Raw genomic sequence first — 27,198 nt, 5'->3', positions numbered from 1 at the left:
GGAGCTGCCTCTTTGGACTTGTGCTTTCTAATGCCTAGAAATATGCTTGAGCAGAGTTATACTGCTGTTTACAACTGCAGACAGCTTGTCTGTGCAGATGAAAATGTTATCGGGTGAGTACCATAGCTTGCTCTTCCAGAAATCACTGACAGCCTGGATTCAAGCTGAATCACAGGCTAAACCTGAGAAATTATGGAACATACCGAGAGCCGCTGGCTCTTGAGTTGCCAGATGTTTGTAGATGCATGTGTGTCTTAAGGGGAACTGCCCGTTAAAAGTCTCAGCTTTAATAAGAAAAGGGGACGGGAAAGAAGAGCACTATGGCTCCATATGGCTCCCTCAGTGCAGCAGTAAATCCTTGTGTTAGTGGGGTGCAACTGTGAGGAAGTACAGAGCTGTCTCTTGATGTTGCTGTTTCATAGTGAAAAAAAACATGGACGAGAAGGGGAGGATATAGCTAATGTGAAATGGATGGCTTCCTTCGGGGTTATGGCTTGCATTAGCTTATAGATGCAACATTATGATAAACAAAATGTCTGACTTAACAGAACAACCATTAAGAAGATTTCAAATGGCCTTTTTTCATGTGTCTGCTGAAATTATTATGTTTGAAAATGTTTGGTTTGGATTCACAAAAGAAGTTAAATACCCTTATTGTGGGCCATTGAGCACCTGTTTCTGCCCGTAAGACTCAATGTATCTTCTTCCAAAACCTTGTTTTAAGAAGTCCATGGGAAAAGATAGTTTCTTAGTTTTTCTTTATCAAATAGCTGCACTGTACTATCCTACACCTTCTCCATAGTTTATTTACACGCTGCTTAGTCATGAAGGATTTGACAAAGATAGATATCAATATCAAGAAGGGACACAATGGTTTATTCTGCTCCCAAGAGCTAATTCTGCTGGTGTGGATTGTAAGGTGGCCCTGATCCCCCCTCCCTACTTACAAGCAAAATTTTCCCTATTATCAAAAGGAAACCACCTTCATGACTTGTATGCTCCCATCAGAAGTCAGGTTAAGCTTCATACTGTAACAGAAGTAACAAGTAATTAATTTAATCACAAGCAATTGTGATTAAAAAATCAAAAGAAAACCTTCATTTTCAAGGGGCCATGTGTCAGTAAAAGTGTTCCCCAGTTGAACCATATGGGTGGGTGGAATGTGGGATCTCTTACACATACTCGCGTTGGGAAGAGGCTGTAATAATTTGTGACTTGACATATTATTGCCATGTTTCCTTTTGATCATGCCAGACATCCACAAGGCTCTGTCACATCCTTGTAGGAGAACGAACGTGGGTCTCTGCAAACTAAGTATCTTCCATTCAGAGTTCAAAAGCAAGTGGGTCCTTGATTAAAAAAAGGTCACCTTCTACCAGGCATGTTTGTTGCCTTGGTCAGATGATAAGAGTCAATGATCCTGTCCCCTCCCCTCCCTTGCTGGAAGTTGGAAAATAGTTACGAGTACCATTTTGAAGGCTGTTTTGCAGAGTGCCTGACAAATGCTTCATGTCAAAACATTAATCTTTTCCCTCTGTGGGCAAAGAAGGAGCTCAACTCACTTAGGTGTTCATTGGTCACACTAAGAAGGCTAAGTACGCTATCCATTGAAAAAGTCTGGACTGCTGCTTTGATTTGAAGAATTGAATTAGTCCTTTATTTTAGGGAGGCCACTTTATCTTTTGTGAAAAAGGAAATGCAGACAAAGGGTGCTGAGATGTATGAGAAATCATGGATAGTCTTTAGCTAACTTCAGCAGCTTCATGGAGACCTTGCAACGGGGTTTTAGGCTGAGATTAGTACAAGAATACATACTGATATATTAGAAAGGGATATCATGAGGCCTCATGTGTGAGTGTGTGAGTCCATGTGATGGGACCACTGACACTTTGACTTCTCCAAATGTCTTGAATATATGTTTCCCTGTTGAGCATCCTGGCACAGCTTCACAGAAGAGCAGGTCTTCTTCAACAGACTATCAAAAATGCTTCAGATCACTGGATGTTCTGTGGCACCACAGATACTGCTTGCCTCATCTATCTCTCTCAACTGCTGAAGTAATCCCCATGACCAGGTTTTGAAAGCAGCTTCTCTGTGACATCCTCAGCCAGGCCACGAGCCTGGTGTGAACAGCACTGTTTAGTGAAGGCACTGTTTTCAGCTTGGTAGTTTCTTCATCCACTGCAACTTAAGAAAGCTCATCTGTTGTATGGGAGAGGATGTGATTAGCAGCAGTGGTATGTGCCCAGCACTGCCGTGTGATTTGCAGAGGTACTTGAGAGATGCCTGAAGGGTGTTTATGTTCATGTTGCCATTTTCAGTAATCAACTGTTATTGATTTTTCCAAGAAATCAAAGTTCTTTTATAGGAAAAAAGTATGGAGGTTTCTCATTCATTGATGGATTTTTGATTTCTAAAAATTGCAGCAACTTAGAAACCTTCTTGCTTTTTGGCCCCCAGTGCTTCAGCACACATAGAAACCTGTCTTTGAATCAGTCTGGGTAGTGTTTCATGTGGTACATTTGCTGATGTACTGTTTTTCTTTCTAAGCTATCTGTGGAACAACATGCTGCTCCCTTCTTCCATGAAAAAGCCCACCCATCTCAGTCACCCCTCAGCACAGGTGAACCCCAACACAGCCAAGATAACATGCATGTCTAACTAGTGTGCAGGCAGCAGTGACCTTGAGAGCTTCATGATGGTAACCAGAGCATCCAGTTTGGGAGTTCAGTAGTATACTGTTTGCAAGTCCTTGCTTTTCACATTACCAGTAGAAATGTTTTTAATGGAATACATACTCTCATGCAAGCAATAAATTCAGGCCCACAAACACATAGGTACGGATTTAGGTATTGCTTCGTCTTTCTTATTTTGGGGAGGCTTTTGCAGCCTGCTACACTGTGGTGGGTTAACCTTGTCTGGCTGCCAGATGCCCACCCAGCTGCTCTTTCACTCCTCCTCCTTAATAGGACAGGCAGAGAAAATAAGATAAAAAAGCTCATGAGTCGAGATAAAGACAGGGAGATTGCTTAGAAATTACTGTCATGGGCAAAACAGACTCAACTTGGGGAAAATTAAATTAATTTTAAGTTATGCCACAGGAGGCCTGGGAAATGGGGGTTGCGGTCAGTCCGGTGATGGTCAGTCAGTGGTGGGTCTGTTGTGGAGCCGGCTGCATCCAACACAGGGCAGCCCCTGACCTCTTCTCACAGAAGCCCCTGCCCTGCAGCCCCCCTGCTACCAAAGCCTGGACATGTACACCCAATACATATACACATTTCCATCCTGTGCTGTGCTGCACGGGCCCCGACCAGCCTGACCCCTGGCCTCCAAGCAGATGTCTCCAACTTTTCTTGCCTGCTGTCAGGGTAAGTAGGTGATGGGCTCTCACCCAAATGTTGATTCTGAGCCCGGCTTGTGGAGGCCCCCTTTGATGTTTTATTTTGGCTTCTCACCAGGGGGTCCGATTTTTAAAGCACTGGGGTAATGATCAGATTATTATTATTATCCCTGCTTCAGAATTCACTGTTCTGCAGACGTCGTGTTTCCTGCGCTCTTGCTGGGTAGCTAGTTAGCAAAATGTCCCTGAGAAGGACATGCCACCAGATGCAAGGTCCATTTCTGCAATGCTGAGAGGAATAACATGCAGACTGCAGAAAGTTGCCTGACTGTTCACATGTTAATGTCACAAACTGCAGCTCGCTCTTCACTGCTTTCCTAAGTTAGCCATCCCAGAGCACTATTTGGAAACAAGTTCAATGCACTTGGTGGGTCAAGAAAAGCCTTCCTTGCTTTTGTTCTGGATACCTGGTAGTGTATGTCAGAGTGTGGGGCCATGTGTGCAGTGTAGTAAAACTCAGTCTGGAATTAATACCTGCCTGGAGTTTTCTATGTCCTTAGGTAGGAACTTCAGCTTTATCAATCGTTCTAAGTATTTGTGCTTAACTCTTCAGAATAAGTACCGTTCAGATTTATGGACTGCCCAATGTATTAATCTGAGAAAAGAAAAGACAAAAAATATATCTGATCCATTGAATATCCTATCTTTTGGCAGATCAGGAAGATGAAAAAAGTACTGAACACTAGCCTGGAATAGAAATCTTCAAATATGATCATGTGATGTAGAAATAAGCTGGCAGAGCAACAAAGGTTGCCTATATTTAACATTCATAGCATTTTACTGCTAGAAACAGTGGCTAACGCAGATGTCAAAAAATAAGAGACTTTGCACAAAAGCTGGTTTTTATTCATTTTGTGACATTCTTCGTAATGCTACCCAAACCAGCATGTGTTGGTCTAATGGCCCTTCTGTATCTCCCTTTTTATATCTCTGTAGCTGTTTGGAATTTGGAAATTCTCAATTACCCTGTGTACTGTAACGTTTTGAAACTATGTTTGAGCGTAAATGTATTTTGATGCCCCTGTTTGCTTTAAGTGGCAGAAAGACTGAATATAAAATAGAATATATTAGCAGTTTGCTGACTTAAAAGATGGCATTTATTGTGACACAGAAAGAGTTAATCCTAGACTTTTAGCTCTGAGCTTAGTTTATTGAGCTTCTGGATACACGTGTTAATTTTCTCAGATGAGGGATAATGGATGTCACTTGAGAAAACAATACTGATTTGGGTTCTTTCATAGTTTGTGGGTTTATGTCCCACATGGTATAGAAGCAGGCTCTGGGAGATTGCCTGAAATATGCCTGGCCTCTCAGCTGCACTAAAAATAATTCCTGCTTCCTGTATTTCTATAAGTAATTCTGAGATGCTGCAAACCTTATCAGCTCCTTGTTTAGGAAAAAGATTTTGCTTCAGCTTTCAAATAGCAATAAGGGAATGGTCTTTAGGGGTGACTGTTGTATTTCTAAAACACTCCTTTGTAAGAATGTACGTGTGTTTTGGAGTTTTTTTGTTTTGTTTCATTGCTTTTGTTATTAAGTGTTCTTGGTTGGGTGACCTTCTTTCTTTGAGAGCAGCAGTTCACATTGGATTTTGGCAAAATGGGTTTGATAATCCTTGCTTTACTAAGCACTAGCACCTAGATGATAGTAATTCACCCTCTAATACCCCCACAAAACCTATTTATGCAGAACTTGACATGATTTGCAGTCTCCGTAAAGGAGGAACATAGGACTTAAGCAGTGCCTAGAATTAATTTTTTGACCTCCATTTCAGTTATTGAAGTATTAGGCTCTTCAGACAGCTGAGCTGTTCTTGCTATAACCTGGCACTTAGCACCTTATAACAGAGTCGCACTATCAATTCTGTGGCATTCAAGCGTCTCCCTCATAAAGTGAAGGGGGAAAAATTGCAAGGGAAATTGCTGCCCAGCATCAGAGAGTTTAAGACTGCCAGTAAAATTGATCTTAGTAGTGATAATAGTCCAATTTAAGCCAACACAATCACAACCTTTTTATTAATATTGGCTTACCATCGTCCATTTTAACTGTAACATGTTGCCAGTGAATGCCAACAAGCACCCTGAAGTCAGAGTACTTGTTTGAGATTTGTGATAAGCAACACATACAGGTTCAGAGGCGTTATTTTATTTGTTTGCAGAGACAGAAAAAAATGCTGGCAACTAATAGTTTTGAGAGAGATCTTTTTCCAACACCTATTTCAGGGAAATGTGTGAATGGAAAATTTTGTTTCCATGAATTCAGATAACATCTGCATTAATATGGTATATCGTAAGGATCATTAATGTTCAGAGTATATTATCAGGTGTTCTCTAATGCACTTTTGATGGGCTTTAATGATGCTTGCTGTAGTGTTTTTTCATCTTTTCTCTCCCTCCCCTTTTTTTTTCTGCTTGATTGTAATAATGACTTAACCCAGGTGGTAGACTCTATCCAGAAAGTGCCCAAGGGAAATATTATTCCCTAGTACCAGCAAACATCACAGATAGTCATTGAGTTCACTGTGGTAGTTTCCCCAGGAGAGAAGATTTTGGCTCTCCCCTTGGGTGTCTGGACCTGCCCCCCATTTGCAGTCTAATAATTTGGCTTTGGGAGGAGATGGAGAAATGGCAGAAAGAAACAAGATGAAAAACCTAAGTGGAGGGGAAGAGGAGAAGCCAGTAATGCACGGTAACTTAAAATTACTGATTTCTGTTAGAAAATAACTTGTCATAGAATAAGATCCTGGAAAGTGTTTGGATCATTTGGAGATGATTAGTAAGGAGCACAGTGCAGTTCAAAATGGCAAGGCTGAGTACATGCAAGGATAGAGATTTTTTTCTTTGGACATCTTGGGTTAGAGGTTGGTTGTGATTCATGCTAGAAAATACTTTCAGTTTTTGGAAATAACTGATATTTGTCCTCAGTATTTGTCTTTTATAGCTCTCTTAATCTGCACTGTCAGTGAGGAAACTTATTTTAAAAGCCATAGTTTCACGGTCCTTTTTATGCCATCCAACTGCGAGCTTTAAAGTAAGCGTCACAGATATACTGTAGCTTCATTGAGTAGAGATGCCATATAAAAGAGCAAAAGTGAGAATACAGGCAATGGTGAAAGAAAAACACTACAAATACCTTCAACTGAGCAAGTTCTTTGTAGTAGTGAGTTTGCAGAGTGTCAGGTACCACTCACTGTGTGCCATTAAGATTTACTGGCAGTAGCCAGTGTCTGCACCACAAGCAAGAGTAAATCAAGTAGGTTGTTTAAAAGATGGTCTCTTGTAAGTTTACCCAGGTTTACAAGCACATGGGAAGAAGGGGGATCTTTGTTTTCTTAATTTTTCCAAATCTCTGCTTTATTGTTCATAGAAGAATTCAAAAGTAAAGTACCCAGGCAGAAAATTATGTTGTTAGGTTGCTTTTGGCTACACTATATTGAAAGCTATACTTTGCAAATGTAATCTGTAACAGCAAATGGTGTACAAAGGGAAAGGAGTCATGTTGTTGCACACAATGTTTTCCATTTTCTGTACAAAAGCTTGTTTAAATAATTTTGTGCCTTGCCCTTTTAAATGTTTTTTTTCCAGGCAGCAGTTGAACGTGTGCCCCTGTTGCTCCAGAGCCGGGTGCATGGCGTGGGGAGATGTTTCGCAGCAAAAGGGTGCTGCTAGTGGGGAGGATAGAGCTCAGCTTCCCCACGAGTGGCCGTTTTGTCTGAGACAGATTTTCTTTGAGGTTGTTTCTACTTTCTGAAAGCACTTTGCACCACCTCTTAATCTGCCCACATCTGCCCCTTTTAGGCTGCAGCAGCCCCTTAATATTCTCCATGGATGGGGCAAGACTGGAAGGACACAGCGTAAGTCTCCTAAAATGGAAATGAAAAACCTAAGTGGTATCTGGCCCGAAACTGTTTTAGATTTCTCTTGGAAAAAAGAGGCTTTTTAGTGGTCTTTTACTTCTGGGAGCATGGTTTCCCTCCCCAGTGAGATGCATTTTGTGTCAGCTGTTTCTATATTAAAAAAAATCTCCTGAAATAACTGCTCCTGGCTTGTCAGCATCTGGCAGTCTTCTCCTCCTGAAGCAGGCAACACCAAGGTCCTGCGCGAGCGCAAAGGACCTCACCCCGTCTCGCCCCCGCAGAGAGGGGGGTGCCCAGCCCGGCCGGGGTCACAGGTGGGGCAGCCCAAATGGATTGCACTGCGGTTGCTTCTGATGTGCCTGGCCCATGCATGCACACCCTGATTAAATTTCTGTTCTTGTCAGTCCATTAAACCTCCCAAAGTGATTTGTTCTCCCCAGAGAATCAAGGGAGAGGGGGTGGAAAGGTAAGAAGAGAAAGAAGGATGAAAATAAAGAAGGGCTGGCGGGGGGAGAGGGTGAACCAAAAATGAGTAAAACAGAGCTGCTGAATCCAATAGCCAAGTATTACATTATAGACTCCCAGTTTGGATATAAACAAAATGTTTCCTTAGAGCAGAACTGCATCCAAAAGTTAGAAAAATTGTTTTACAGAGCTGGAACAGCCGCACTCTGTCCTGCCTGAGGAGCAGAAGACAACAGCTTACCCCTTGCACTCCTCTCCTTACCCCCCACCCCTCTCCTTACCCCCCCAGCCCCCTCCACACACCTGCACATGCGTCAGCCCCTGGTTTGCACTGCGAGCAGTCGGTGGGACAGCTTTGAGGGGCTGCTTATGTTTCATAGGTAGATCCCTGGGTGATTTCTGCTGCCCGGGGCAGGCAGCTGGCTGTCCTGGCTCCTGCAGAAATTGCGCCTCTCGCTGCTGCCGAGTCCTTGCCTTCCTCGGGCCAGGCCCATGGGCGCTGCCGTGGGCGCTGTGGCTGGAAGACCCTGTCCGTTCATGTTGGGACAGGCACCATTTTCTGCCACCCACCTTGTCTCTGCTGGCTGCCCTGGGCTCAGCTGCCTGCCTCCATCTATCCAATTCTTGGGCTGATTTCCATCATCTTCTCATAGCACTGTGTTGACTTCCCATGCATCTCGATGGCCCTGATTTAATGTGACCTAGTGTGACCAGCCAGCTTTGTTGATATATTGCTCGATGTTGCTAAATTGTGTGGGTTTTGCAGTCTGGCGGTGCGGCTCGCGTGGCGCTGTGTGACAGTGACCACTCTGCAGCAGTTTCCCCTGATGTCCCTTCAAAGGGGCCGGGGACAGAGCAGGGCAAGGCTGTGTCTCGGTGGGTTTCAGGTCAACCAGGTTCTTGGTTTTGAGGAGTCTGCGTCTCTTAAACTATTGTTCAGCTAAATGAAAAGTGTTTCCTAATGAAACAAAAAAAACCATGCCAAAAGAGCATGAATGTTGTCACCAAAGTTAATAAAAGTAAGGAAATTAATACTTATAGTTGACCTCCAATACCTAGGCACAGTGGGGTGTAGTAAGGAAGTAGTTAGAAAGGCACCATGGTGAGCCTTAGCGGTGAATTACCTTATTTTTATTAACTTTTTGACAACCTCAGTGAATTTCCTTTCTTTTTATGAAGTGATTAAAAAAGCTAATCAGATCTTGTAATTAAAATACATAATTACACAAACTCAGAGTTTTTCATGATTACTGTACATGGTAAATATTGTTACCTGATAACACTTTGCACAAAAATTGTGACAGGAATTTGTGTAGGATGGTTAGGAGGTGTCTGCTTTCCGGTGTTTGCAATGGAAGCTTCTCTAACAACATTAGATAGATAGTAAAATGTTTTAAAATGGAAAATATAGCAAAACTCTTAAGATAATGACTCAGTTGTCTTTTTTTAATGCTTTTGTACGTATCGGGCAGCTGGTATGTGTTGACACGGTGTGTTTCTGTGCATTTATAACGGCTCCTTCCTTTGTGCTCACACCTCTGCTTTGTGTTTTGTTAGGCACCACCCACTGGAAAATGGGTGTTTTGATACAAAGCAACACAGTAAGAAAAAAATCAGATCAGATCCAGTATCTTAATTCCAGCCAAAGAACTGAATTAAGATAGAGTCACTCTTAAGCCTGTGTACCGTGACTTCAGGGTAGACATGATGTTGCAACCTTCCTGATGTCAGGTAGCCAGGAGGTCTGGGGCTATGGTTATGTTCATAGGAAATCCAAAGATACAAGCTATGGTAATCCTAAATAATGGGAAAATTGATTAAAAAAAAAAAAAGTCTGATGTGTCTTTAACAATCAGCTCCTAGGAAGCCAGGAGCCCAACCTCTAAAGTGAATTCTTTGAAATGGTATGGTTACTGCTGTATGTCAGTCTAATATTTACTACTCAGAAGATTAGTTTTATACTCAGATGCTCCATGACTGAGGTGGAGTTTCCATTTTTCAACAGAAGACGTTGAACTCCTATCTTAATTATAGACAGATAACTAGGTCTTGATGGGGAGCTGAGGTTGGTACTTCCATAACTCTTGGTACTCATACTTTCATGTGCTAAACTGAGTATGAGATGGAGGAAGTGGAATTCAGTTTCACAAGTAATTCTGACGAAAGGTATGAGGGAGCAGTTACTGAATTTTCATTCAAACCATTCATTTGTCCATTTTTGTTTGTTTTTGCAAGGGTGAGATGGGCTAAAGATCCTATTTCAGACAGCAGTCCCGGTTATCTGTGGCCAGAAAATTGTTTTATCCTGAAAATTTTTGCCTTATTGGCCAGAAGTAAAATAAATAATAGAAAAGCCTGGGGGGCGGGGGGAGGGGGAGGGGAAGTGAATTGTATCTGGGGTACCTTGTTCTGTCACTCTCCTATGGGAGACACCAGACTTGCCCAGTCTGTGGTTCTGTCTGGGCAGGGAGCTTCGGCTGTGGGTCTGGGAAAGGGGCATGACAAAACCAAATGGATTCCAGCGCGGGGGCAAGGGTTTTTCAGCATTTAGGGGTATTTAAGACAGTAGGGTTTTTGTAAGTGAAGCCGGTCTGAGCTTTAAAACTCTTTGTGTTGTTTATGAAAACAATAATTTTTCATTTGCCCCCAAAATTTAAATTGCTCACTCAGTTATGACCGGCTTATTGTCAACATTTCTTCTTTTAGACAGCCAGTATGTGAGCTTATGCAGCTTAAAGTCACTGTTTTGCCTCTTTATGACAGTTGAGATGGGATGCAGTCTCTTCCAGGTATCTGCCAATTGCATTTCAGTAGTAGGTTTTTGGTAACACCTCTCTGCCACATGGCACATGGGGTTTCTGGGCATGTAAGACACCCCACACCAGAGATCTAGGTGCAGGTACAAAACCTTTTCACATCTGGAGAAAAACAACCAAAAAATTATTAATTTACCTGGGGTGGGGAGGGGGACGCATGTTTCCAGCCATTAATTGACTGGAGACGGTTTCTTGAACATGTGCATGTATGTCTATCAAACCTCTGATGCCTGATTTCCCTGAGAGTTTTTTGGTTTGGTTTGGGTTTTTTTTTTGTTCTTTTGTGTTTTGCTGTTATTGCTTTGGGTTTTTGACCATTTTTTCCTCTGCAGGAAATGTGTCCTCACCCCAAACACCCACCTCCAGCTTCCACCCACTTTTTAATTTAGTGGATGCCGAATGCTTTCTGTACCTGTAGTATCAAGATGCATTTTTCTTGGGTAAATTCAATCTCTCTCTCCCCTCTTTCTCATTCCTTTTACTGAGTAGTTTAGTCTATTAACTTTCCCAGATACTTTTTTGTAAGTATAGCCAGTCCTCATTATGTGGGTAGAGTTAGAGAGAAAGCTATTGACTGCAACTTTTCCCTTTATTTCATTTAATTCTCTGATATCAGTGCCAATGTCTGTGTGAGACTGCTCTCAAATGGAAGGAGTGCTGTTTGGGAGAAATGGTGGGGGAAAGAGATACTTGTTTGCAAGTGCCAAGAGGTTTGCTGTCCCTCCTTCTCTTCAGGGATAAATTGAGATGATTCAATGTACGCTCCAACCCTAATTTTAATCCCATTTAAACAAATAATTGTGCCCTGCACCTTTCCTCATTATAAATTCACTCTCTTGTGCATCTGTGGCCAAGGCACAGAGACAGTTACTAACTAGAATAAATTGTACAATTCACATTTGTGGGAGGAAAAAAACAACCACACACATGCGGTCAGAAGGAAACCTACATTGTTGGTTAAACTAGAGCTATCTGAAGACAGACAATCAGCACCTAAGACTGTATTAAACAATTCAGGAGGAAGATACCTTTGCTTTTAGGGAACTTTAAGGAAAGTGCCGTCCTGTTCCAGTACATGGGCAGAGTGTGGTACCTGCAGCTGAGGCTGGAAGTGCAGCCGCGGCTGGAGGGGAGGTTTCTGCCGGGCTCTGCCTGCCTCTTGGCAGGAGCACAGCGGGGCCGGAGGGGCTGTCGTCTCCTGGGTGGATTCGCTCTGGCTCCCCAGCTGCGCTCCCCCTGCCTGCCTGCACTGATGAACATCCTCCCTACGGGAGGCTTTCTCCGGAGCGTGGTCGGTGCTGGCTGACATCCTGAGAAGCCCCTAAAGAATTTAGAGAGGCTCGAAAAGTCTCTCTGCAGACTCATGGTGTAGGAGATAGGGCACACTGTGGGCTGATCTCACCTCCTGGTGCCTGCGGAGTGGAGACCCCTGGGGTCATCCCCCGCAGCCTGCACGGGCACTTGGCAAGGTCGGGCATGGGATCCCTCCTTGGTCTGCACCAATGCGGGCGTGAGCCCTGGGAAGACAGACCTTAGCTGTTGCCGCAGCTCTTCTTTTGAATACCTGAGAGCGCAGTCGCACGATTTGTCATTGGGCTCTTCAGTCAAAAGGGCAAAGATGTGTTGGAAGAAGAGAGCAGCTTTCGGCGGACGGTTTTGTTGTGTAGTGCAGTGGAAGTCCTCAGATCACAGATGCCGGGTCACTGCCGGTTAAACTTGAAAGGTCTCTCATGCGGCACGTTTGTTGTAGGGGAGCACTGATGTACCGAGAAAGATTCTTACTGGGTGGCAAACACTTTTGTTTGCTTGCTTGTTTTAAAAGCCATTTCTTATTTAAAATGATGGATGCTGTTAGTGAAAAAGAAGTAGCATTACCATACAGTGTGGAATACACATCCCTCCTAGGCAAGTCACACTGTTTGGCTTTCATCTTGCATAGTACAAAATCTATAGTTATTTTCTTTTTAAACCTTTCAGTTATTTCTGTCAGGTATTGGTAAGTGGAGAACTTCCTTCTCACCCCTGTGTAATGCGGTTCCCCTCAGGCCAGTCACAAACATGGTGCAGATTCATGACCGATGTTTATCTAAATGATACTCAGGAATGTGCTTCATATTCAGCAGTGTGCTTTTACATTTACGGGTGTTCTTTTTTAATTTTAAATGAAATATTTTTTAAAAAATTGTTCACTAACAAACCCAGAGTCTTAACTAATTGTACTTTGCCATAATGCATATCATCCTCAAGGAATGGGAGATTTGCTTAGCTGGAGCAAACCCTGACTCCAGGCTTGCGTCAGGTGGAGCTGGCGGCTTCATTAGCTCCAGGGATACCCATTAGCTCCAGGGAGCCCCTCCAAAACCAGGTGAGTGAAGGCCTTGAGGAGCTACACTCACCAGACTTCTGGAAGCTGGGATGTTCGCAATTGCAGCTTCATTTCCATTCACAGTGTTTGCATGAAATCTTGACTCTGAATTCATGAAAGGGACAGAAAATATGTGCACCTTTCTGAAAATACCTCTATGTAGAACTGTTTATATTTCATATTTATGTCATTTGAGTTTTCAGAAGTGTTGAGCAACTGCTGTTCCTATTGATTTCAATAGGATTGATGTGAATACACAACACATTTGGAAGTCAGACCGATAATGCATATGCATAGCTATAAAACAGGTTACTTGATACTGTCTGTCACATGTAATTTATTGATTTTTCTTCCCTTGTTCTTTGAAGGCAGTATAAAATCTGGATGTTGTTGTTTTTTACTGTTTGTTTATTGCTGAGTAATTTCAGCCAACATGTGTTTTTCAGCTTTAGGTCTATTCATCATGAACGTCAACCCATTAAGTTTGTAAGTGCGTCACAGTTTTCCCACCTAGATCAAAATGAGAGTCTGGAACAGCCTTCTCTTTCTAACTTAACAAGCTGGTTTTATTTTCCCCTGCAACTTGCTCTAATAATATGACCAGCTTTAAATTCCTCAGGCCGGAAAGCTTGGCAGTAAAGTCCTGTGCAGCGCTGAGGTTTGAAACATGAGGTTTTTCTCAGGTTTGGAACATGGCAATTGACGTCTCTTTTACTGAGCACTGATGGAAAATACTCATTTAGGAGCAAAAGTCTGCTCTTGGGAAAGTACTTTTCATATGTTAAAGGCAGGGACTGCAAACCCATTTTCCTAGAGGTCAGGTCACTGCATAGCATCAGTTAGAAATCTCATCATAGAAAGCCATCCTAGCAATCCAGTCACTTTTGGTCACCCCAACCAGAAGACACAGAGCATTTGTAGTGTCTGGTCGCAGCCTTCTTCCTTCTTAGTGGTTCTTTTGCCTTGGAGCTGATACATGGCCGAAGGGTTGAAACAGAGCTCTGCAGAAATGGAAACACCACTCCAATATTGCCTACTAGCACAGAAGCAGATATGCACTTGTCTTAGCAGTAACAGCAGCTTATTGGCGAGGTCTTGGCAAAACTCTCTTTGTCCTAGTTTGCCACTGCCCCAGTTTTAAAGGCAGTTGCTCCTCCAGACTGCTGCCCACGCCGCCAAAACGAGCTCTGACTTGATTCTGCACAAGCTGAACATCCTGTGGGAAAGTGCTGCCTGTGCTTGTCAGCGCTGGCTTCCAGGGCTCCCTGCTCACCATGCAGGATATGACCCTTAAATGAATTTTATGAATGAGCTAAATGGATTGTAATTGATGACTTAATCTTCACTTGAAGATACAATTCAGAAACATGAAAATGAACACAGTAAAGCATTAAATTAAATCACACCGATCTGGTCAGTTCATGGAGAAAAGTCTGTCTCTCTTTAATTTCGGCTTCTGTATTCATTGAGTTTCTCCAAACAGCAGCTGGTCTGTATTTCTGATGCTCAGTTACGGGTATGAACTGAGGGAAAGAGCTTGAGCCGAGTCTGTCTGACCACACGTGCCTGAGGGTACTCAGCAAAACAGCCTGAGAACAGGTGCCGGCTGTATTTGAGAGCTGCCCGATCAAATGGGAGGGAGGAAATCATAAATCTAGGAAATTAATCCCATGCATTTCATCCCACCAGAAAGGCAATTCCGCTGGCCACATCTCCACGAGTGGTTCAGAGTCTCGATGCTTGGGTTTGTGCTGTATGGGAAGCACCCTCCCTGCTAACAGTAACGAAACAGGAGGAAAGGAAAACATCTTTAGATGAGAAAAGGACTTTCCCTGCATGTATTGCAGAGGCCTTTATGGAGGCTGATGCTCTTCCACCGCTCTGGGCTGGACCTTTGGCTCTGCGAAGGGGGCAGTGCAGGGGCCGGGGTGGCGCCAGTCCTGCTGCGACGAGGGCAGGCTCTGCAAATCTGCCGTGGGGTCTGCTCAAAACATTGCAACCACCCCGCTTGTATCCTTAGGTTTAGATAAAAAATGAAGCAGGCAAAGCTCTTAACCGCTGTGTGTTGTCTCTTTGTTTTGTATAATCAAATGTTGAAATCATGATAAATGTTGACATCAAGTAGCAAGAAGTGCAGAATATAAGTGTGTGAGTGTAAGGCCAATAGGGTCATATGAAGTTTGTGTTCTAGCTAATGTAATATGAAGAAATATTACTAACAATTAGCATAAGTATTACCATTTATTATAACTAATTTTATAACTAATTATTATAAGTAATAATTATTCTACTAGGATTATTTTCCTAAGGGCATTCTTTATGTTTGAAAGTTGTATACGTCATAGCCGAAACTCTAATTTTATAGTATTCTCTCAGTGTGACTATTGCATCTGTGATGAGTGCGTGTGACCCCGTATACACTTTTGTTCTTTCACATCTGTCTTACAACGTGCCTTCTTGCTAAATGCTCTGTAGGTATCAAAGCAGGCAAGAATGGCACAGGACCCTCTAGGTAGCAGGGTAAGCACGAGCAGCAAGCTTTTAAGATCTTTCTGTTAATTCATTGATGATTTTGCTGGTATCACCTTCTAATCTTGCTTAAAAAAGACTGAATGTGCATTTGAACATTTCTGAAGAGCAAATTGCTAAGCAAAATATATGTATAATCCTAACATTTTGGTAGAAATAGGGTGAGTTATTATTGATTCACAGAGCACGACAAAACATCACTGCATGAATTAGCAAACAGCTGTTTCTAATTTGAGTTTAGAACTGTACACAGAGGAACTTGTTTTAGTGTTCACTCCTTTCATTTATAATGAATTTTAATCACCGCTACAGGTGAGAAAAATGTAGAAACAAGCTTGTATCTTGTGGAAGAAACAAAGGAGAGACAGATGCTAACAGATTTACAGTCTGTGATAAAAGGAATGTTTTGGTACACTTTACATGTAATTAGAGTGCAGCTGTTTTCAGTCCCAAGTCCATGATGCACAGCAGAATATAGTATCTGCTGCTTTTCCAAAGGGAGTAAAGAAAAACAGTGATTCAACTCTGAAAGCATTTAGTTTATTCCTAGATCTAACATAAAACTTTCTCCTCCACCCCTTATTATGCCATTTATTGAAGTGTGAAGTAACTTATTTAATGATATGTTAATTTTTTGTTACCAGCAAAACACAGACTGTTTGACAGTTAATAATGTTAAAAATAACATTCTTATTTTATCATCTGTATAGAATGATGTATCATCCTATCGATGGTCATTACTGAGTCTTGATATCTCTGCTAATGGGAGACAAAGGCTCGGGCATGCGTTACTGGCTTAACAAGTTTCTGTATAGCAACTAAGCTTCAATAGACATCTTTGTGTGTACTTTTAACTTGCAGCATAAAAAAGACTAATTAGATGTATCTTTGATCACTACAGAAATGTTTAAACAGAGACAGAGAGGTTTAAGCTGTCTATATGTAACAGTTTATCTGTGGCAGACATCCCAGCAAGTTTGTTTGAAATTCTGCACTACATCTTGTGCTGATTTTGTATTCTAAATACCAAGTTACTCTCTGCATGAGAAGAAAAATTAGATTATATATACTTTCTGTTGAGCCAGACGTCTGTCTGTCTTTTTTAAAAACTTCACTTAAAAATGAATTGCAGTGCAAAGCTGAGAAGTTGGAAAAAGAGTCACTAACTGTTGGTAATTTAGTCCAACAAAAATGCTTACCACATAAGCATGTAATTAGGTATAACTGCACTTTTCTCAAGTCACAGATAATAATGAAAGCACTGCCTGTGGTGCTACTTATATTAGCACCTCTTAGTTTTTTATCCAATTTTAGGTTTGCTTTTAACATTTTATATATTTTATATATATATATATATAAAATGCCATAGTGCCTTAAAATAAAAAACTATGAAGACTGTTTTGTGATGAAGCTAATGTCGCTGAAGTCTGAAGCTGCGTATAGAGTTCTTTAGAGCAGCCTGAACTTCCCAGGGCCCTTCCTTAGTGCCTTGGCTAAGGGTGGGTTGACCAGTTCTGGGGGTCAGTTGCATGATATTTTTGTAGGGATAATTATAAATAAGTTGTAGAAATCTTTTTTCCATTATTTAGTGAAGTGTGTTTGAGTGTGCATTAGTGCTGGATTTCAGTCACAGCCCAGCAGTTACAATACCATTCGGAGATAGGTGCAGTGTCAGCATAAAAAGGCTTTCATTGCCACAAAAGCTGGCGGTTCGCAGTCGACTATTGCCTTCTGTGACACAACAAACAAAAACATTCAATGAAGCTAATATATGCATAGAAAATTGAGTTTGGAATATTAATGATATTTTTTATTAGTTACTTTGTTATAACTGTGCGGGAAACGTGCAGGAAAATGGGGCTAAACACTCCAACAAAAAATTTAAGTAAAAAGCTGTCACAGTTCACTGAAAATATTGAAACTTAAAATATTTGCTATGTAAACTTGATTTGCATTATTTCACACCAGCACTGCAGTGTAAATGAGCAGTGTATGCTATGTGAGGTTCTTACTATAATCCATTGTAATGATCTATCCTTGGCTTTAATACATAGTGCAGCAATGCAAAATTTGCTGTAACCGGTACTGAAGATTTCTCAGTCCTCGATCTCTGTGTTGTATTCTCATAGTTAAGCATCTATGATTATAATAATTATTGAAATTGATAGCATTTCTATCAGGCCTTCCATCTGAGGATGTCTCGGGGTTTCACAGCTATACAGAAGTAAGCCCTACAATTTGCCCTTGAGGAGCAGATGGCTTTTTTCTATTATAGAGATGAGGAACTGAAACACAGTTCAGAAGCATGTCTTATGATGCCAAGCTTGTTTTCAAAAGTAACTTACTTTTTTGGGTGCTAGAATTCCATCAGCTCTCAATAGCCTAAAGCAATTTGAGTGCTTTGTCCATTTTTAACTTGTGTGCCGTGGAGAGGCTCGGGGAGAACCAGGAGTCTGAACTTAAATCAAACAGCAATCCTGTCCTCAACAATTGATTTTTGTTTTTTGTTTTTGTTAATTTAACTATTTCTCTTGTGTATTAGCTCTGTGCTAGAGGAATAAACCTGATAGAATAAGAGAACATTTCAAATCTAACCTCCTTGGTTTATTGTCCTGTATGAACATATGCCTTCTGGGCTCAGGAGGGGAGTCTTGAAGTTGCCTCTTTGGCCAAACCCTGGATATTTCGTTGATGCTTGGGCAGGTTGTGCGGCCTCTGCTAACCCCCATGGTGCTCAGTCTGTGCTGCTGTTTGCACCCGAACCAGCTGGAATAAACTGGCCTCTCATTCTGCGCTGGCCATATTGCAACGTGCCTGTGGTGTGGGGGGATGGATGGAGGCCCTGTGGAAGAGCCACCTGAACCCTCCATACGTAGGGGAGAGAGAGTAGCGAGGTTTTTCACTGGAGGGGAACCCGATGATGCTCTGCATTGGTAAACAAGAGGGTTTAGGCAAGGACAAACTTCAGGTATGGGCCAGCAAATGGGGTCTCTGTGCATACCTTTTGTTCTTAAGAGAAAAAGCAGCCAGCTGGGGGGTAGCCCAGTTTTGTGCAGCCCCTGCCCACGAATGCTGACCCCAGGGCTGGGGCCATGCAGGTGACCAGGCAGCTGAGCAAGCCTGTCCCTCTGCAACCGCTTCAGAAGTGGCTCAGCTCAAAGTCTGGTGGGAGAGTAATGTTTCCAGCTAGCTTTAAGCAGGGGGATGGGGGAAAGCGTTTGCAGGGACTGTGAAATTTTGTCTGGTCGATTTTATTTCTATTAGCAAAACAACTTTGAAATAATAAATATAACAACGTCATCAGTGTATGCTGAGACAACAGTGCTGCTTACTCCTGGCAATCTGTGATGCGCTGTTCGTCTCCTTTCTAAGAGAGATCACATTTTTTAAGACTTCATTTTATTGTTTTAGCTTCACAAGTATATTTCTGAACTTGGCTCATGTTATCTGTAAGATAAACAGAGAATGAAGTATGATTTATACTGCAGTTTGGCCAAATTGCTCTTATTAGAAGGAAAAATACATTTATTGAGTGCATTGAGGCTGGAATTAGCTCCTCAGTGATGATGATAAATGCTTGCAGTCCCATAAACGTGCTGAACATTAAGTTGCTAAATTACTGTACCACTTTGAGATTGATTATCAAGTTTGGCCCTTTAAGCTTCATGACCTGCACATATATCCTGAGGACCACTGACATTCTGAAGCTTCCTTAATGCTCTTTTTTTCCTAATTAAACTTCTTATTGAATTTTCTTACCCTTTTAATACTTGTTTTGATTCTCTTACGTGCAAATGACAAAAGCCTTGCACCAGCCATGTGATTCTCTATTTTAGAACAGTCCCACTTTGCAGGATTAGCCATTTTTAATGACTTTAATCTCCTTTTTGAAAGTGATTTTTCTCATTCTGCTACATTCCTTTGATTGCATTAACGTAGAATTATTATTCTAACTATCATTGCCAGACATGTCACACCACATCTAAAATATATCTTCCCACTAAATATTACTCTAGTAAAATACCTTAGAATTTCCTTCTCAGTTCATTATAGGTCTTTTCTTCAATTTAATATGGCAAGTTAAAATTAACAGGGCTATTTTTCATTCCATAAAGAGATTAATGATAATGAGTTTTCCCTAATTTCTTCAGTTTAGGCCCTTAGTAATTTAGTATCTTGTTTGTAAGGAAGTCAAGGTAGGTTGTTTCTGGGGCTTAAAGTTTCCGAATTCTTTCTAAATTTTAAAAGTATGAGAAAACTGTGCAATAAAAAGAATCCAGAAGTTAAACATGAAAATCGGTGAAAGGTCTAAATCAAGCTAACGAAAGGAGACAATCTTTGCTTTCAACTGTCTATGTAAATGCTTCCATTTTTATTACAAACCCAGCTTTTCAATCTGAGAAATGTTATTTTTTTGAATCCAAATTATATTAGCACAGCGATGTCTTTGTGCATCACTCACGAAGTAATACCAGCTTTCTTTGATTTTGTTTTCTGAATAGCCCAATATGTTTGAAGAGCAGCAGCTGGAGGGGAACTGGCCCTATTTGAATGTTAGAGTGCATTTTGAGGTAGATGGGTTCATTTCAGAGGAAAAAGACCTTCTAAAAGATTTGTTCGATTTGCATGGTGGGCCAATGTAATGGTTGGCATAAGCACATATGGATGTAACGAAGTTAAAACAGTTGGCCCAGCCTGTGTTACCACTGGATTTGGCCCATTGCATCTACAGTTTCAAAGCTGAACAATGAAGCTTTATTCACTGGAACCATTTTAAGTGCTCAGAGTTCTCCCTGGTGCAGTCCTTCCTCTGTGTGCCACTGCCCAGCACAAGGCGTGAGTAGTCTGGCTGCAAAAGGGAAGATATTTAAAATACAGATATTTTTATAATAGTTTCTGCAAAGTGGACATTTTGAATTATTTTAATTACAGCCAGTAAGCCCAAGCAGTAAATAACACAATGTTTACACACAATGGTGTGCTTTTTTTCCTGTTGTTGTTTTTCTTCTTTCCGCCCCCCCGGTAGACAGCAGTAGTGGTAGCAAATGCAACATGTGCTGCCCTAGTTCAGGCCCAGCATCCCGCTCTTGCTCCCCTTTGTCTCCTTTCCCCTGGAGGAGCCCAGCTGGCGAGAGGAGGGAATTAGCCAGCCCTGAGCTACCAGCACCTCCCTGGGGCCCCTAATCCGGGCGCTGGCAGCCGGCTGCCTCCTTCCCTCTGACGGCCCGTGGCCGCAGGTCCATGGGGAGGGAGCCCCGGATGCGGCTGGCGGCAGAGCTGGGGGGACGGAGCGGGTGGGGGGACGGGGGCTCCCCAGGGGCAGAGCAAAGCTGTGCCAGCAGCGGGGCAGGCGGTGGAGGTTGCTTAAATTGGGAACATGAGGCTTTGTTGCAGCCTCAGAGAGAGACCGGTTCACGGTCAGGGGAATGAAGCCTGAGAAAAGTTTATGTAAGAATCAGGGGCTCGTTGCCTGTGTTTTAGGTTCAGGCTTGGCCAGGCTCAGAGGAGTTAGTTGAGCACAAAGACCTTGAGCATCTTAGAAGCATGGGTGCTTGCTGAGAGCTGGGGTGCATTTTGGGAGTGGGAGGAAGCACGTTCTCGGTGTCTGGCATTGCTCTGGAGCAGGAGGTTTAGTTAAATGGGGGAGCAGAGCTCCCTGGGGAGTGCGGGGCAAGGGGAGCGGGCACCCGACCCACACATCCTGGAAAACAGGCAGCCCCATTGTGCCGGAAAAGTTGTTTGGTGTGTTTGGTTTAGTTTGTCCAAGGTAGCTCAGCTCTTTTCCTGGGATGAAAAGGAAGGTCTTTGCCAAAGAAACAGTGCCACAGGAGCTAGCCTCTTACGGTGGTGATATCCTCATTAGCCGAGCCTTTCTTTGAGAGCTTCTCTGCCGTACACGTGCTCTTCTCTGCCTGGTGACCCTGTAGTTGGCAGGCACAAGCAGTGCGCGTGCGGCAGCCTACACACACAGTTGGGGATTTTTTTATTGGTTTGTTTTAGTAAGAGCTGAAGTAGGAACATAAATGTTTTATAAGGACAACGTATCTGGAGAACCGGTTCCTTTTTTGAATCTCCAAATGTATATGTGGTCAGTGCCTTCCCTCATTTACATGAATTTTATTTTTGCTTCATTCCGTGGTTCAGTTTTATATCAGACTAGTGGCATTTTTGCTTCACTCAACATCTCCGTATTTATTGGAATTAGGATATTTGAACTCATTCTCTTCTGTTTCTTGTTAACAATTCTGTTTATGAAAGCTGCCAACATTTTATGTATTTTCCCTAAAATGACTGTTTTGCTGCTGGAGTTGGTGCTGTGTTTCTTTATGGTAATATCAAATTATAAAATATTTTCCAAAGCCTCATATTGAGCAAAGGAAATAGTTATTAAAACAGAGGCTGGGCCATTGTTGGTTTATCCTAAAGTTGATTCTTTTGTGATGTCTTCAGATCTCCAGTGGTGATTTTCTGGGCTTTTTTAATTTGTTTGGTTTTGTACCAAGCAGGCAACGTTACCTTTCATATGAATGAAAGTGGTAATGGTGCAGATCTCTCTGATTTTCTTGAGCTGTCTCAAATCTGATGCTTTTATTTCACCTGTATGTTCAACTCTGCTTTTGAGCAGCCTTTCATTCTGTTTCAGTTTTGAGACAGAACTGAAGGATTTTGTTTAATGGAGACATTACTTAAAATCATCTTGATATAGCATTTAAAAAGACCCACAAAATCACAGGTGATCACTTAACACTGTAGCTTTTTGAAATGTTTGTATTGCTTCATTGCACATTGTGTTTTGCTTTCTTTATTCATTGTTTATTGCTTTACAGTACAGTGAGCAGGTGTTAAACCTGCTGAAGAAAAATGCTTTTTATTAATACTATATGTTGGCATATTTGTGAATTATGTGTATAAATACATTTTTATTTCTCTTTCTCAAACCTCCTTTGAAATTCAAGAGAGGTTTTTTTTTAGTTGATTTTTTCTTTAATGCTGTAGTAGCAGAAGCCCGTAGTGTTGTTGAGAGCTTTGTCCTTATTTCACAGATGCACTGGGAATTGTTTTTAATCTCCTTTCTGATTTCCCATTACAGATGGTGATGACGACCCACAACTCTCCTGGGTGGCTTCATCTCCCTCCAGCAAAGATGTTGCATCACCCACTCAGATGATAGGAGATGGGTGTGATCTCGGCATCGGGGAGGAGGAAGGGGGGACTGGCCTGCCGTATCCCTGTCAGTTTTGTGATAAGTCCTTCATTCGCCTGAGCTACCTTAAAAGGCACGAGCAGATCCACAGTGACAAACTACCTTTCAAATGCACCTACTGTAGCCGGCTTTTTAAGCACAAGAGAAGTAGGGATCGCCACATAAAGCTTCACACAGGGGATAAAAAGTACCATTGCCATGAATGCGAGGCTGCGTTCTCTCGCAGTGACCACCTCAAAATTCACCTGAAAACCCACAGCTCCAGCAAACCGTTCAAGTGTACTGTGTGTAAACGTGGGTTTTCATCTACCAGCTCATTGCAGAGTCACATGCAAGCTCATAAAAAGAACAAGGAACATATGGCAAAGACTGAGAAAGAGGTGAAGAAGGATGATTTTATGTGTGATTACTGTGAAGAGACATTCAGTCAGACCGAAGATTTGGAGAAGCACGTAATGACACGCCACCCACAGCTTTCCGAGAAGGCAGATTTGCAGTGTATTCATTGCCCTGAAGTATTTGCAGACGAAAACTCGCTGCTCTCACACATTCATCAAGCCCATGCCAACAAAAAACACAAGTGCCCTATGTGCCCGGAGCAGTTTTCTTCAGTGGAGGAAGTCTATTGCCACTTGGACAGCCACAGACAACCTGACTCCAGCAATCACAGCATCAGCCCTGACCCAGTCTTGGGGAGTGTGGCATCCATGAGCAGTGCAACGCCCGACTCCAGCGCGTCAGTGGAAAGAGGTTCCACCCCAGATTCAACCTTAAAGCCTTTGAGAGGACAAAAGAAAATCAGGTCTGTGGACAGAGAGGAAGGCCAGAACTGGTCTAAAGTTACTTACAGCTGCCCGTACTGCTCAAAGCGTGACTTTAACAGCCTTGCTGTTCTGGAGATCCACCTGAAGACCATTCATGCAGACAAACCTCAGCAAAGCCACACGTGCCAGATCTGCCTTGATTCCATGCCTACACTGTACAACTTGAATGAACACGTGAGAAAGGTGCACAAAAACCATGCCTATCCCATGATGCAGTTTAGCAACATTTCTGCCTTTCACTGTAACTACTGCCCAGATATGTTTGCAGATATCAATAGCTTACAAGAACACATCCGTATTACTCATTGTGGCCCAAACGCTACCCCTCAAGATGGCAACAACGCTTTCTTCTGTAACCAGTGCTCCATGGGCTTTCTGACTGAAGCAACCTTGACTGAGCATATTCAGCAGACTCACTGCAATGTAGGAAATTCAAAATTGGATTCCCCTGTCATTCAGCCAACACAGTCTTTTATGGAAGTTTATTCATGCCCTTATTGCACAAACTCCCCCATTTTTGGCTCCATCCTGAAGCTTACAAAGCATATTAAAGAAAACCACAAGAACATTCCTCTGGCACACAATAAGAAGTCAAAAGCAGAGCAGAGTCCAGTTTCTTCTGATGTTGAAGTCTCTTCCCCTAAAAGGCAACGGCTTTCTGCTAGTGTAAACTCAGTGTCTAATGGTGAATACCCATGTAATCAGTGTGATCTAAAGTTCTCAAATTTTGAAAGTTTTCAAACCCATTTAAAGTTGCATTTGGAGTTGCTGTTGAGGAAACAGTCTTGCCCTCAGTGTAAAGAAGACTTTGATTCCCAGGAGTCTCTTCTGCAACATCTCACCGTACATTACATGACAACTTCAACTCATTATGTGTGTGAGAGCTGCGACAAACAGTTTTCTTCGGTGGATGATTTGCAGAAGCATTTGTTGGACATGCATACTTTTGTGTTGTATCACTGCACCCTTTGCCAAGAAGTTTTTGATTCCAAGGTATCTATCCAAGTGCATCTGGCAGTCAAGCATAGCAATGAAAAGAAGATGTATCGTTGCACAGCCTGTAACTGGGATTTTAGGAAGGAGGTGGATCTCCAGATCCATGTGAAGCATAGTCACTTGGGGAATCCATCAAAGTCTCACAAATGCATCTTCTGTGGTGAGACCTTTAGCACAGAGGTAGAACTCCAGTGCCACATCACAACCCACAGCAAAAAATACAACTGCAAGTTTTGTAGCAAAGCTTTTCATGCCATCATCTTGCTTGAAAAGCATTTGCGGGAAAAACATTGTGTTTATGATGCTAGCACTGAGAATGGTACAGCTAATGGCATGACCCCAACAAATAAGAAGACAGAAGGGGCAGATATCCAGAACATGTTAATGAAGAATCCGGATACTTCCAACAGTCATGAAGCCAGTGAGGATGATGTAGATGCTTCTGAGCCCATGTATGGCTGTGACATTTGTGGGGCTGCCTACACTATGGAGGTCCTCTTACAGAACCATCGTTTGAGAGATCATAACATCAGGCCTGGGGAGGATGACTGTTCTAGGAAGAAAGCAGAATTCATCAAAGGTAGCCACAAGTGTAATATCTGCTCAAGGACCTTTTTCTCAGAAAATGGCCTGAGAGAGCACATGCAGACCCATCGAGGCCCAGCTAAGCACTACATGTGCCCCATCTGTGGGGAACGCTTCCCATCACTCCTGACCCTGACGGAGCACAAAGTCACTCACAGCAAGAGTTTGGATACAGGGACATGTCGGATCTGCAAAATGCCGCTGCAGAGCGAGGAGGAATTTATCGAGCACTGCCAGATGCATCCAGATCTCAGAAACTCCCTCACCGGGTTTCGCTGTGTTGTCTGCATGCAGACGGTCACCTCTACCCTTGAGCTGAAAATTCATGGGACGTTCCATATGCAGAAATTGGCAGGAAACTCTGCAACCTCATCGCCCAATGGCCAGGCCTTGCAAAAACTCTACAAGTGTGCGTTGTGCTTGAAGGAGTTCCGGAATAAGCAGGACTTGGTAAAGTTGGATGTGAATGGCCTTCCCTATGGCCTGTGCGCTGGATGCATGACCAGGAGCACCAATGGACAGTCTTCGGGCTTGACTCCACAGGAGGTGAACGAGAGACCGTGTGGCAGTCTGAGGTGTCCAGAGTGTAGTGTCAAATTTGAAAGTGCTGAAGACCTAGAGAGTCACATTCAGGTAGACCACCGAGACCTGACGCCTGAGACTAGTGGCCAAAGGAAAGGTACCCAGACGTCCCCTGTTCCCAGAGTAAGTACAGCTGAACTCTAAAATGTCTGAGGGATAAAATGTAGACCTTCAATGTGACTGAGAACTGATCTGATGATATTTTTTTTTAAACTGTCACTTAAATTACTTGTGCTACTAAAAAACCCCAACAGAACAGGAGGAAAGGTAGAGTAATGCACATAGAAAAATTAGATGTTGCTCAGCCTTGGAGGCTCCTTGATTCCTAGTGGCAGTGCATCAGGTTTTTTATCATAAAACTGCCCTAGATTTACCAACAGAGATCTGAGACACTTGAACGGTGGGGGTTGAGTTTGTCCATGAATTCTGATACTACTGAACTGGCAGATCTGGAAAAGCTGGGGCATTTCCATGAGAAAAGGAGATGCTGAGTACCCAAAACAAAAAAAAAATCTGATCTGTCATACTTGAGGAATGAGATTATTTCTTACCAGGGATCTAAACACGAGCAGGAAGATAAAGGAACTTTTGAGGAAAAATATAGTAAATTCTACCCTATCTCCCAAATTCTCACCTAAAACAAATTTCTGTGCTAAAGAGCTTGTCCTTATGGATGTCTGTCAGAGTGAACGTTGTGAGGCTACTTGGATGTCGGTGTGCCTGTGCGTGTGTGTGTCTGTGTGTATGATTTTAAAAGTGATTTTAAAAGGATCTGCTTCATGGCTCTCCTGTAAGATAAGTAGTTTTCTTAGCAAATCCGGAAATTGTTGTCTAATGCAGGTTACATATAAGTGTGCTCTCCTTTACTGTTCGCAGATAGCCTGCTTTCCCATTTCTTGGCTTACAAGATACTTGGGAATATGCAGATCCAAGTAAGGTTTCAGAAGCCTACTCAGGAGATTAATATCATTTGCAGTTTATAGTCTTTTAAAATTATTTGTTGACGTTTTGGTTCAAGAATGGGCCAAGTCAGTCCTTCCTCTGTCAGGAACAGATGGAATGAGAAGTAGATTTTGGAAATCTTCTCGGGAGACCAACAGCAGACACATCTGAGTATTGATATCATCTGACATTTTTAATTAAACATGATGGGGTGAGATTTTCAAAAGTATCTAAGGAAATTAGGCACCCAACTCCTAATGAATAATTCCAGCCGTAGATGCCTGTTTATGTCAATCTGCTAATTAAAGCACCCACAAACACATCTTACTGCATTAAAAGAACCTGAAAATACCATTCAACTAGAACACCAGAGACTCAGTAAGAGAAGACCCTAAGTATGTCCTGAGGATGCAGAGTGAGATGCCTCCAATAGAGTTGGTGCAAGCTGTCCCCTGAGCAGGACTTGTTAGCTCCGGCTCAGTGCCAGGGCGTGCGGGGCAGCAGCATCCAGCCGAGCTGGGCTGTGCGTGGCCAGCTCGGAGTATGGCACTGCCTGCCCCGGCACCTGCTGGCCTCAATGCCCTGTTCCAGGCTTCTGAGTGAACACCACAGAAAGTTTCTTTTTTTTTCTGCT

At 42.5% G+C, this 27,198-nt stretch overlaps 1 protein-coding gene across 3 annotated transcripts in view; it reads left to right on the top strand.

Annotated features, from left to right (window-relative positions):
• The window catches only part of ZNF423 (zinc finger protein 423), a 236,507-nt gene that overhangs the window by 112,464 nt on the left and 96,845 nt on the right, over positions 1–27,198 (top strand). For all 3 annotated transcript variants that reach the window (XM_076349270.1, XM_076349271.1, XM_076349269.1), the window contains one exon: positions 22,522–25,745. In XM_076349270.1, the coding sequence (XP_076205385.1) occupies positions 22,522–25,745 (3,224 nt within the window). The remainder of the gene's footprint in view (positions 1–22,521; positions 25,746–27,198) is intronic.

The sequence above is a fragment of the Aptenodytes patagonicus genome, chromosome 11 (genome assembly GCF_965638725.1).
Source record: "Aptenodytes patagonicus chromosome 11, bAptPat1.pri.cur, whole genome shotgun sequence".
Classification (NCBI taxonomy): domain Eukaryota; kingdom Metazoa; phylum Chordata; class Aves; order Sphenisciformes; family Spheniscidae; genus Aptenodytes; species Aptenodytes patagonicus.
The sequence above is the reverse complement of the archived record's forward strand: the minus strand, read 5'-3'. Positions and strand labels throughout refer to the sequence as shown.